Source organism: Charadrius vociferus, unplaced genomic scaffold (genome assembly GCF_000708025.1).
Source record: "Charadrius vociferus isolate BGI_N301 unplaced genomic scaffold, ASM70802v2 scaffold393, whole genome shotgun sequence".
In the NCBI taxonomy this organism is placed as follows: Eukaryota; Metazoa; Chordata; class Aves; order Charadriiformes; family Charadriidae; genus Charadrius; species Charadrius vociferus.
In genome coordinates, this window is record NW_009647760.1 from 1,597,000 (window position 1) to 1,609,210 (window position 12,211).

A 12,211-nucleotide genomic window follows, 5' to 3' on the forward strand; every position below is an offset into this window, starting at 1 on the left:
TTTTTTTCCCCCCCCCCCCCCCCACCTTCCTCCTCCGAAGGAATCCACAGCCGAACGGTCCCACGGCGTTTCCCGCAGCGTTTGATTCCTGCTCGAAATTCCAGCTTTTGATGGAAAAGGGGAAAGAGGCACAATTTATCGCCGTCGAATGCTCCACAACCACAAAATACATTTAAAACGAGCGGGTAGGATGCTGCGCCCCTCCGTCAGCACCCATACGTTAATTAGGACCTCCACGACCCCAAAAATACATTTAAAACGAGCGGGTCGGATGCTGCGCCCCTCCGTCAACACTCATACATTAATTAGGACCTTTTCTTTTTCCATAACCCCAAAACACATCTCAGGGCTTGAGGGATGTCTCACTTCCAGCCTGGTCTTTCTTCTCCAGGGAAAGGACGGCAGAGATTTGCCTTGGCGGCGCAGCAACGGCGCGCGGGAGCACCGCTCGGTGCTTTCCCGGATGCCAACACAGGGAGCAGGACGGTCCAATCCAGCTCCAAACCCTGCTCAGCTCCCCCCTCGCCCAAGGGTCGTCGATGCAACAAACTCACGCCGAACAAAGACTCCTTGACATTTCCCTTCGCGTTAAAAATCGGCTGCGAATATTGCACGCAGGGAGCGGGGTTAATTATTACCCGCTTAATTATTTAGGGAAGATTTTATTGCTCTTAGGGTACGGCCCCCAGACCTCATCAGGTGGAAAGGTCTGTTTGCGCATCTTATCGAGGAATTTATTTTTGATAGGGTGGAAAGGCTGTAGAAAACTGAAATAATGTAAAGAAAAAAAAAAAGGGAGAAGAGCTGGGATGCACCAGGGCCAAGGGATGCGCAAGAGGGTGAGAGCACCGTGTTGGGTTGACGGCCAACACCACCCACGCAGGTCACCCTCCTTGGGAACAGAGGAAAGTGCCGAGCCCATTGCTGCCCAAATTGTCCTAAATCCAGGATTATTTATGAAAATCTTACACAGGGAGGGAAACAAGCAGGGCTTTGCCCAAGCGACTGCGGCCAGCAGACGATGGGCTCCACCGGGGATGACTTTAACAGGGTCATCCCAACTTCCCGTTATTTTTTAGCTCGTCAAGGGAATGCGCTTTGCCGTCAGCCACGCTCGCTTCTACTCAGCCTGTTTCAACGCGACCTCGACCCCCAGGAAAAGGCTTCCTTGAACCCCGCCGGCTCCTTTAATAAGTCCCATTATAACGCCGCTTCGCCCGCTGCGGCGCTTGCAGGCTCCTTCGGAAACAGCCAAGCGATTCATTTTGCGAGGCCCTCCTTGGCTTTATTGCTGAACAAAAAGTTTTGCGGCTGGCACTCGGGGAAATTTATTTCTTTAATTATTATTCATTTAAGTGGGTTCCACTGTTTCAGACGATCAGCACTAGCAGCTGCTGGGGGTAATTTATTTTACTCACCGGACAGCAGAAGCCCTCACTTCGCAGAAGGTAACAGCAAAACAAGGGATGAGCTGCCACCGCTCGAGCGCAGATTTTCGCGTTCTCCTGCCCAGTTGCACCCCACCTCCTAAGAGGAACGTGCGTGTCCCTGGGACAGGCAGTCACGAGCGTTTTATTAGCAAAGCCACCTCAATTAATGAAGCACCGTCCAGGTTCGATGTTGTTTTCCCAGTAGATGCTTGCAAGGAGCCTGGAGCGGCTGCTGCAGAACATCTCCCAAGCTCTGCAAGCTCCGGTCTACACCAGTGCTGGATCTGGTGGTGGTCCTCGAGGTCCCTGCCCACCAGCGCCTGCAATCCCAAAGTGGAGGGATTGAGCTCAAAAGGAACCAAGGGACTGAGTGATCCCAAAACCAAGGGATTGAGTGCAAAAGGGGTAAGAGGTTGAGCAATCCCAAAGACAAGGGACTGACCTCAAAAGGGGCCAAGAGATTAAGATCAAAAGGGGTAAGGGACTGAGCAATCCCAAAACCAAGGGATTGAGATTGAAGAGGCCAAGGGATCCCACAATCCCAAAGACAACTGATTGAGTTTAAAAGCAACACAGGGATTCAGCAATCCCAAACCCAAGGGATTGAGCTCAAGAGGGGTAAGAGATTGAGCAATCCCAAAGAGAAGGCATTGAGATTGGAGGGGCCATGGAATTGAGCTCAAAAGGGGAAAGCGACTGAGCAATCCCCAAAACAAGGGACTGAGCTCAAAAGGGCCAACGGATTGAGCTCAAGAGGGGTAAGGGATTGAGCAATCCCAAAACCAAGGGATTGAGATTGAAGGGGCCAAGGGATTCCACAATCCCAAAGACAAGGGACTGAGCTCAAAAGGGGCCAAGACATTAAACTCAAAAGGGACCAAGGGATTGAACAATCCCCAGACCAAGGGATTGAGCTCAAAGGGGCCAACGGATTGAGCTCAAGAGGGGTAAGGGATTGAGAAATCCCCAAAACAAGGGACTGAGCTCAAAGGGGCCAAAGGATTGATTTTAAGAGGGATAACGGATTGAGCAATCCCCAAAAAGAAGGGATAGAGCTCAAAAGGGGCCAAGGGATTCAGTGATCCCAAAACCAAGGGGTTGAGCTCAAAGCCGCCAAAGGATTGATCTGAAGAGGGATAAGGGATTGATCAATCCCCATAACAAGGGACTGATCACGAAAGGGGCCAAGAGATTAAACTCAAAAGGGGCCAAGGGATTGAGCAATCCCAAAAATAAGGGATTGAGATTGAAGGGGCCAAGGGATTCCACTATCACAAAGGCAAGTGATTGAGCTCAAAGGGGCTAAAGGATCGATATTAAGAGTGGTAAAGGATTGAGCAATCCCCAAAAATAAGGGATTGAGATTGAAAGGGCCAAGGGATTCTGCAATCCCAAAGACAAGAGACTGAGCTCAAAAGGGGCCAAGGGATTGAGTGATCCCAAAACCAAGGGATTGAGATTGAAGGGGCCAAGGGATTCTGCAATCCCAAAACCAAGGGATTGAGCTCAAAAGGGGCCAAGGGATTAAACTCAAAAGGGTTCAAGGGACTGAGCAATCCCAAAACCAAGGGATTGAGCTCAAAGGGGCTAAACAATTGATCTCAAGAGGAGTAACGGATCGAGCAATGCCCAAAAATAAGGGATTGAGATTGAAGGGGCCAAGGAATTCCGCAATCCCAAAGACAAGGGATTGAGCTCTAAAGGGGCCAAGGGATTGAGTGATCCCAAAACCAAGGGATTGAGCTCAAAGCAGCCAAAAGATTGAGCTCAAGAGGAGTAAAGGATTGAGCAATCCACAAAAGCAAGGGATTGACCTCAAAGGGGCCAACAGATTGAGCTCAAAAGGGGTAAGGGATTGAGCAATCCCAAAAATAAGGGATTGAGATTAAAGGGGCGAAGGGATTCCGCAATCCCAAAGACAAGGGATTGAGCTCAAAAGGGACCAAGGGATTCCGCAATCCCAAAGACATGGGATTGAGCTCAAAAGGGACCAAAGCATTAAACTGAAGAGAGGGAAGGGACTGAGCAATACCAAACCCAAGGGATTAAGATTGAAGGGGCCAAGGGATTCCGCAATCCCAAAGCCAAGGAATTGAGCTCCAAAAGGGACCAAGGGATTGAGGAATCCCGGGACCAACGGATTGAGGAATCCCAAACCCAAGGGATTGAGCGCAAAAGGCATAAGAGATTGACTAGTCCCAAAACCAAGGGATTGAGACTGAAGGGGCCCAATTGATTCCACAGTCCCAAAGACAAGGGATTGAGCTCAAAAGGGGCCAAGGGATTAAACTCAAAAGGGGTAAGGGATTGAGCAATCCCAAACCCAAGGAATGTATCTTGAAGGGGCTGAGCACAAGCGCACCCCAGCACAAGCCATGCCAAAACCACCTGGGACCTAAGGAAAGCAACACTCCAATTTTCACTGTTCTCACACCTCGGTGCGCTGGGTCAGCCTCTCCTCCACCAACTTCTTCCTTACCCCTCCACCACTCAGTCCCAACATGTTTGAGGTGTCCAGTCTTAAATCTTTCCCGTTTTTTTTTTTTTCAGAAAGCCAAGCAGCTCAGAGGAGAGAGCATCATCCATGCAAGCTCTCGGCCGGTCTGCCGGCGGTGCTGAGCATTTCATCATCCTCGCAAACGCGGAAAGTGCGTTTCTGCGGTGCTCAGCACTTCTAAAATTAGTTGGTAAACAAGAAGCCGAGAGTGCACTTTCTTCCAATGCACGGCTCCCCTGCGCCGCGGTTATCTCCCTCCTCCTTTTGCCGAGCGTGGAGCTCTCCCACCGCATCTGAAATCGTGTCCGTGAGCATCAGTCATCCAACTCCAGGGTGGCGCAGTGGAAGAGTTCACACCTTCGGTCTCCCCAGCTGTGCGTGAAGATGTTGTTGGAGCAGGGTGGGGAAACTGAGGCGGGAGGGGATGTTACGCAGCAGGATGGAGACGGAGTGCCTTTAGATGCAGGCAAAGACCCCCCCAGCCCTTGAAGGCTGAACTCAACCACGCCTTTAGAAATAATTTGTGGTCAGAGCCACCATCATGGCTGTATTGGGAGACAGGAATCAGAAGCTCAGGAGAACTTAAAGCTCCTCTTAAAGCTCCACCTTTAGGAGCTCAGCAATCACAGGTATTTCCAAGGCTTTTGGATCCTATGGTTGTAGAGAAAAATTGAAAAGCACCAATAAATAAAATCCGCTGCCACCCATGAGCATCCCGCCAGCGGGTGAAGCCCAGCCACACTAGAGTGTCCCCAGAGCCACCAGCCTTTCGTCCCACTGGGGCTCCCGCAGGCTTCCCAGGAGGTTAAAACCTCAGCAGAGGATGAGAAAGTCGTGTGGGTGAGGATTTGCCCACGGAAAGCAACCTGGACGCTGGAAAAACACCGCCAGAGCCAGTCCCGGCTCAGAGCGCGCAATACCTCTCACGGCAGCGGTGGTGGCTCGTGCAGAGATTGGGGTCAGGGCCGCTTTCCGGACAATGTCAAACCTTAATTTGGTTTCTGCTGCTTTCAATCTTGTACAGGGCTGTGGGTTTGTTATTTTTTTTTTATTTTCCCTTTTGAATTTCTTTGTGAAAGGCTACGTTGCCAGGACCTTTTGCTTCTTTCCCCAAATTTCATGGAAATTCCTCAAGTGGCTGAATAACATCTCAGCGGCCGTAGAAAGAAATGAAGGAAAGGTTCGTTGTGAGCGGAGAAACCCAATTATTCCGCTTGCTTAATTAATTGCAACATATCGAATGCTTTCCACACCATTTCGCTGCCTCTTTTCTACTATTTCTGCAAAGGGGAAAAACACGGCGTTGCAGAAATACCAGTTATCCCAGCAGCAAAGAGCTTTTCCAGGTCTTTGCCCTGCGTGGGGAGGAGGAGTAGGTGTCCGAGCACCGCATTTGCAGCTAGATGTTTTCTCCTGAGCCTCTTCCATCCTTGCTCAAGTGGCTGAGTTACGGTACAGCTGAGCTCACCGGCCGGCCAGGAAGGCAAAAAGTCTTTTTATTTCTATATTTAATCTTTCGAGTTCGGAATACAAGCGCAGAACATGCCACGAGCCCCATGGGAGCAGAGCCACACGTGGGATGAAAGCACAGTTCTCAGCAGTTGTACGGAACCACTCTGATGCCCAAACCCACAAATCGCTCCAGGCAGCTTCTTTATGCTGAAAACACCTTGCAGAAACTTCTCCTGGCTTTGCTATGACTCTTTCTCTGTCCCCAAGCCGGGTGTCACCCCACGTCACGCCACCGTTAAGCGGGTTGCGGATGAGCCATGACAAACTCCTGCTCTTCCCCTCGCTCCAGGAGATGGACGAGTCACTTTATTGCTCCTAGTAGCCCCAGGATCGACTCTACTACAGTGCAGGGCTGCAGGAGGTGCATCCCCGAGACCAAATTTTAACTTGCCACCAGCATCAAAACGATTGCCCATCCCACTCGCCCGCCAGGGATAGGACGATGGCACTGATGGATCAGCCGCAGCAACCAGTATCGCGTTTCTTATTGTAGTCAGGCTACGAAAAGACAAAATACCAACCCAATAAATTCAGGCAAACAGCAGAATTATAACCCACCGTAAGTAAACTCCAAGCTATTAAACTGTCAGGAGCGTTTCCCATCTCTCTGCCAGCCCAAACACACAGCGTCTGGCACTAGAAGGGAAAGGAAAAGCTGAGGTTTTTTTTTTCATCTTTTAAATAAACTTTGTCAAGTGTTGGAAACACGGACTATTCAGTAAACGTGTGAAGGCTCATACCCGATGAGCGCACACAAATCTTCCGCCCTGCCAGCCCCAGTTATCGTAAAGCGAGAGACACCGGTTATCTGTTGAATCCATCCCGGCGAAGGAGGATGAATTATGGCAAGAGCTAAAAGATGACGTGAAAATCCTGACACACACCAGTTACCAGGGCTTTACGGTTACAAACCCAACCCGCCGTGTGGCAGGGGGAAGGAGACTACAGCAAAATAAGAAATATCTTTAACACTAATATAGATGGGTCTATTTTACAGAAAATAACCCTGGAAGGGACCTTTTGTCCCAAAGCTGGACTAATTAAACCTGTTTCTCCAAACCAGACCTCGCTAAATGATGCGGTACCAGTGGGGATGGAAGGATGGGGAGGGGATCGCGTCTTCTCCGTGCCCCGTCGCCCCTGATAAAGCCACGATAGGGAGCAGCTCCCTTCCCACCGCCGGCCAGCAAGTCTGATCTGCTGACCTCAAGAGAGTTGCACATCTCCATGAAAGTCCCATTATTTTAAAACTGATATCAAAAAGCGGGGAAAAGTGTCCACAAAAGTATCCGGTGCTCGCTGGTGCACTCTCACCCTGCATCTTTTACCGATCCTTTGCTTTTTAAAGCTGCTTTAGATCACTTCTGCAAACTAAATCCCTTGAAAATCATTGCTCTTCCCTTCCGCATACCCAAAATTCTCACGCAGCAAAACCCCAAGAGCAACGCCGATGCCTGAATTTGCCAAAATCCTCCTGTCAAACCTTTGGCTCAATCCCTTTCCCAGAAGTTGCACCCTGGACTGGCGGTTCTCTGCTTAGTCCCAGTCCAGTGGTGGATATTCATGGACAGGCTGAATCCATCTGCCTTTGCTGAGTTGCCTACGTGTGACTTTGCTACTTCCCAGCGGCCAGATGATTTTAGAGACTTTCTTGCACTTTGATAAATAAGAAAAAACCCAAAACCTCTGGAATAAATATTTTAAATATGGCACGTGCAAGATCTGGGCTTGGGAAAAGCTGCCTCGGAAACACTGATGTTCTGAACAGAAATAGTGATATATGCACTGTGGTGGGCAGTTAAGTCCTCCCACCGTCTTCCAGCACCTAAATTAAAGCCACCAATGGCTTCCACCATGGACTGGAAATGAGGCAGCAGCTTGAGTCAAGACCACCTCATTGCTGCAAGGCACGACCTGCTCCAGCTGTGTCCTCCCCAAGCAGAAGTTCACATAACCTGTTCTTTAAAAAATCCCAATAATGGAGATTTTAGAGTCAACCCATCCAACTTACTCCAGCACTTCATAATCCTCATCCTTCAAAAGTTCTCCCAGAACCCTTCCTGCTACAGTTTGAGACCCTTGGTTTTTGGCTACTCCACCTGGCCATGGAGAAGACATCCTTCCTTCACTTGGCAGCTCTTCATGAACTTGGGAACCTGCAGCCCCTCCATCAGATCTCACTGACCCAGGTCCTCCCGTTTTCCAGTCCTTTCAGCCATCATTCTTCCCCTGGACTCTTCCCAGTGGTCCAACTCTGTCCTGAAACCTGGCTCCAAACCCAGACCTCCTCCAACTAACATCTTCCCTGCCCACGTCTTGGGGGTTTCAACCCTTTTTTCGCACTCCGGCAAGATGTTCGCTGCCTTTGGTGACAGTTTCAACACCCAGGGATGGTGCTTACGGCAGAATCGCGCTCGAGTTGATTTTGTGCAGCTGATTACCCCGATTCAGACACTTCGGAAAATACCACTGCCGTTAGCAAAGCTCTTGTAAAACTCCGACATCGCTGACACCGGGATTTGCTTGGTCTACAAACCCTTGAGCTCGCTTTATAGCCTTTTTTTCCATGTCTCCGGAGGCTGATCCTTGCCCATCCTCCTTCTGAAGCAGCACCAAAGCCCAGGATTTAACGGTTGCAGGTAGGATCGCAGACTTCAAAACAAGCCATATGGACGCAGGCTCATGAGTGCGCACGTACCTATTTGCAGAGCCAGCAGCGAGGACGACGTTTCAGGCGAGTCAGCCAACGAAAATCTGTCCTGAGCAGAGCTGAGTTGCAAAAACACCAGCAAAACTGTCCCCAAACCGCTGCCGAGCATCCCTTTAATGCTCTCAGAAGGGAGATTACCTGCAAACGATGCTCCATCGGCTCCGTGCCCCCTCGGCCACCGCAGCATCCTCATCTCTTATCATCTGAAGGCGTCTTCATTTCCCATCCTCAGGTGTCCGGAGCAGCTAATCCACGGTTTAAGCTAAATCTCTGCCCTCCTACGCACCAGCGACGGTGTGCAGTAAGGATTTATCATCACCCCTCGTCCCTCTCCTGGCTGCCCCTCACTTCCCTCTCTCCTTTTTCCCTCCAACACCACTTACCGGCTGCGTGCGAGAGTCATGGGGGGAATGATTTACTCTTTATTGAGATGTTGCTGTTTGCTCCTAATTTTCCTCGTGTTTTTCAAACTTCCCGGAGCTGCTCAGCTCTCCCGCTGCTGGGATTTTCTGTGCCTACCACAAAGCTCCTGCCTTTCCCAATCCTGTTCTTTGTGGGTTTAAAACTACCCAGGACTCCCCACCACGCTCAAACGAATCGGGGCGCAGGCGGTTTGGGAGGCTGCACCTCTCAACAACAGTGCGCTATTTATTGCCTCTCTTCATCCACTTTCCCACCGTACGTAAAATGACTTGGGCATTAAATTGCCTCATTTATAGCATTATCCATGAACATACCCACCTCTGCACCCTTCACCCCTCCAGCAAAGAAGAACAATAGCACAAAGCCATTGGTTTTGCTTTTTCCAGCTTAACTGTCCCCAAAATTTGTCAATAAAGCAGTTACGGAGCCAAAATATTTGACCCCAAGTAGAAATTCAAAAAAATACTTAAGGCACCGTTAAAAAGCTGGTCTTGCTTAAGAGCCACACTTGAGGCATCAAGTACAAGAGGAGCTGAAACATAAATTTAATTGAAGCTAAATGTAAAGCCAGTGACTGTGTTGAAATGCCTGTTTCATAGTTACCTGCGGAGTGATGCTCCCAGCTTTCCTTAGGTCAATACTGAATGTAATTTGATGAGCATCTCAAATACGTTTAACCTTGGGGTGCCATTTGAAGCTGCCCAAGACTTTGCTCAGGTTATAAAAGAAACAAGTTTAACGGCGCATCTCTACAACCTTGAACTAAGCCCCAGTTAAGAAAAACCTCTGTTTTCTTAAACCTTTCATTTTTCTACATTCTTTTCCCGAGGAGAAGGACCTGGGTGTGCTGATCGATGAGAAGTTCAGCATGAGCCAGCAATGCGTGATTGCAGCCCAGAAGGCCAACCGTATCCTGGGCTGCATCAGAAGAAGTGTGGCCAGCAGGGCGAGGGAGGGGATTGTGCCCCTCTACTCTGCTCTGGGGAGACCCCACCTGGAGTATTGCCTCCAGCTCTGGAGTCCCCAACATAGGACAGACATGGACCTGGTGGAGCGGGGCCAGAGGAGGCCACCGAGATGCTGGGAGGGCTGGAGCCCCTCTGCTGGGAGGACACGCTGGGAGAGTTGGGGGGGTTCAGCCTGGAGAAGAGAAGGCTCCGCGCAGACCTCAGAGCCCCTTCCAGTGCCTAAAGGGGCTCCAGGAGAGCTGGGGAGGGACATTTTACAAGGGCATGGAGTGATAGGACGAGGGGGAACGGTTGTAAACTGGAAGAGGGGAGATTTCGATTAAACATTAGGAAGAAATTTTTCACTTTGAGGGTGGTGAGCCGCTGACGCAGGTTGCCCCAAGAAGCTGTGGCTGCCCCATCCCTGGAGGTGTTCAAGGCCAGGTTGGACGGGGCTTTGGGCAACCTGGGCTGGTGGGAGGTGTCCCTGCCCAGGGCAGTGGGGGTGGAACTGGATGATCTTCAAGGTCCCTTCCAACCTAAACCACTCTATGATTCTGATTCCCTTCAGCGCCACTGTAAAGCAAGAAGAGCTGAGGGATGTGCTTTGGCACCCATGGGATGCCCATCACCTTTGCATCTGGGCTTCTACGAGACCAGAGGATAAGTTGCAACGCACGAGCTGGGAAATAAGCACCTAAAAGCCAACCTCAGCACCAAAACCGGGTTGTTGTTGGCTTTTGGATGCAGATCAGGACAAATTTTTCCTGCTCACATGCTCTGCCGGGGCTCTTGGTGCTCAGGTCTCTGCCCCGGCCAGGGGTGCTGGAAGTCTTGGAGAGTTTATTCGCCGACACTCGGTACATCACCCCGCCGATGCAGCGATAGCCTTTGCTCCTCCATCTCTGTTGCACGTGCTGGGATTTGCCGCCTTGAGGCGATGAGCGCGTTTGGTTTAATAACGGGGATCTGCAAGAAAACCATAAAGTCAAGGTAAGATATCGCAAGGAGCTGCTGCTTCATGAGCAAACCCTTGGCTGCTTAAGGATGGAGAAGGGAAGAACCAGGGATGCTCTTGCTGGAGACAGAGGAAAAGCTCTGATTCCCTGTGATTTACACCAAAAAAAACCCCAGCCCTCAACGACTCTCCCTCTGGCATCGCTTTCCCCCATGCAGCAAAAAGCCATTTCTTTCCCTCAGCTCACCCACGGCAATGGCGCAGGAGAAGAGACCACAGACTGGAGGTCAGGTCCCCAACCCACCATAGCAAAGGTGTTTGTCCCTCAAACTCTCCAGATATTCACCATCGACCTCAAGGCCTCACACGCAGCATGGCTTCCATCCGCGCTGCTGGTATGAGGCTTCTTAAATGGCAGCCTGGTGCATCCAAAATGGGATCCAGGTGAGTCCCCGGAGCCAGAGCTGATGCCCCATCTCACGCCCTTGGCTTAGAGCTCCGACCCCAGCAGAAAAGAAGGGAAAAAATGCAGACGGTAGCCCCACGAAGGAATCAGCAACGTGGGACCTCCATTGAGCTTAGCCAAGTTTTACGGAGCTCTACGAGCTTTGATATTTTTGTATCATTATTATTATTATGTATTATAAGTCTGATATTATTATTTTCCTCCCTAAACCTGCAAGGGTTTTGCTCCATTCCTGCATGGGATGAGTCATCATCCCCCATCTACTGCCTGAAGTAGATGCTGGGACACAACTGGGGTTGATCAGTCAGCGCTGGGGACCCTTCTCCACCTCCCCATCTCTCCTCTACATCCACAAGCGATAGGACAATAAGAAATGGCCTCAAGTTGTGCCAGGGAAGGTTAGATTGGATATTAGGAAAAATTTCTTCATGGAAAGGGTTGTCAAGCACTGTAAGCACTGGAAGAGGCTGCCCAGGGAAGTGGTGGAGTTGCCATTCCTGGAGGTATTGAAAAGATGGGTAGACATGGTGCTGAGGGACATGGTTTACTGGTGGGTTTGGCAGTGTTGGTTTAACGGTTGGACTTGATGATCTTAAAGGTCCCTTCCAACCTAGACAATTCTACGATTCTAAGTCCAACCCAACCATCAACCTAGCACTGCCAAGTCACCACTAAAATGTCCCAGAGGGGCTCATCTGCCACCAAAACCCCCTCCGGTTCATGACCCAGCATCTCCTGTTCCATCCCACCTCCCTCCCAACCCGCGCGGAGCCACCCAGCTCATTTTCGTACATCCGCCGTTATACAAACAGAGCCGGTCGCAGCCAAATCAAATCTCTTCAAATATCAGTCGTCTTCCCCATTTAGTGCTAATCCAAACAGTAATTTGTTTATGCAAATTAGAGCTCTAATTTTGTATTAGGCCAAACTATGCTCATAATGCTATTAGCAGAACGTATATAAACCGCGCATTACTGGAGAATATCTGTAAATTAAGACCCCGCTATCCTATCAGCAGAATGCAAACCCCGGAGAGCATTACCTTTAAATGAACATGTGCTGCAAAGAAAAAGAGAATTGTAAAATGTAATAGTTACATTTCTTAGCGCTTAGCGTGACAGCCTATTCATTTCATCGGGCTGTTGCCACTGGCTACCGAGCTGGGAGAATTGCCGCCTGGTTTTTGAGGAGGGGATGGGGAATACACAAACAAGCTGCTGCCCCGCTTCCCGTTTCCCCAAGAGCTTCGTCCTCGTGAAACTGCTCCG

General features: G+C 50.1%; 1 protein-coding gene across 1 annotated transcript in view; it reads right to left on the bottom strand.

Moving 5' to 3' along the window:
• The window catches only part of ZC3H3 (zinc finger CCCH-type containing 3), a 194,839-nt gene that overhangs the window by 50,470 nt on the left and 132,158 nt on the right, over positions 1–12,211 (bottom strand). Inside the window, exon 5 of the mRNA XM_009882266.1 lies at positions 10,295–10,488. Within this exon, the coding sequence (XP_009880568.1) occupies positions 10,295–10,488 (194 nt within the window). The remainder of the gene's footprint in view (positions 1–10,294; positions 10,489–12,211) is intronic.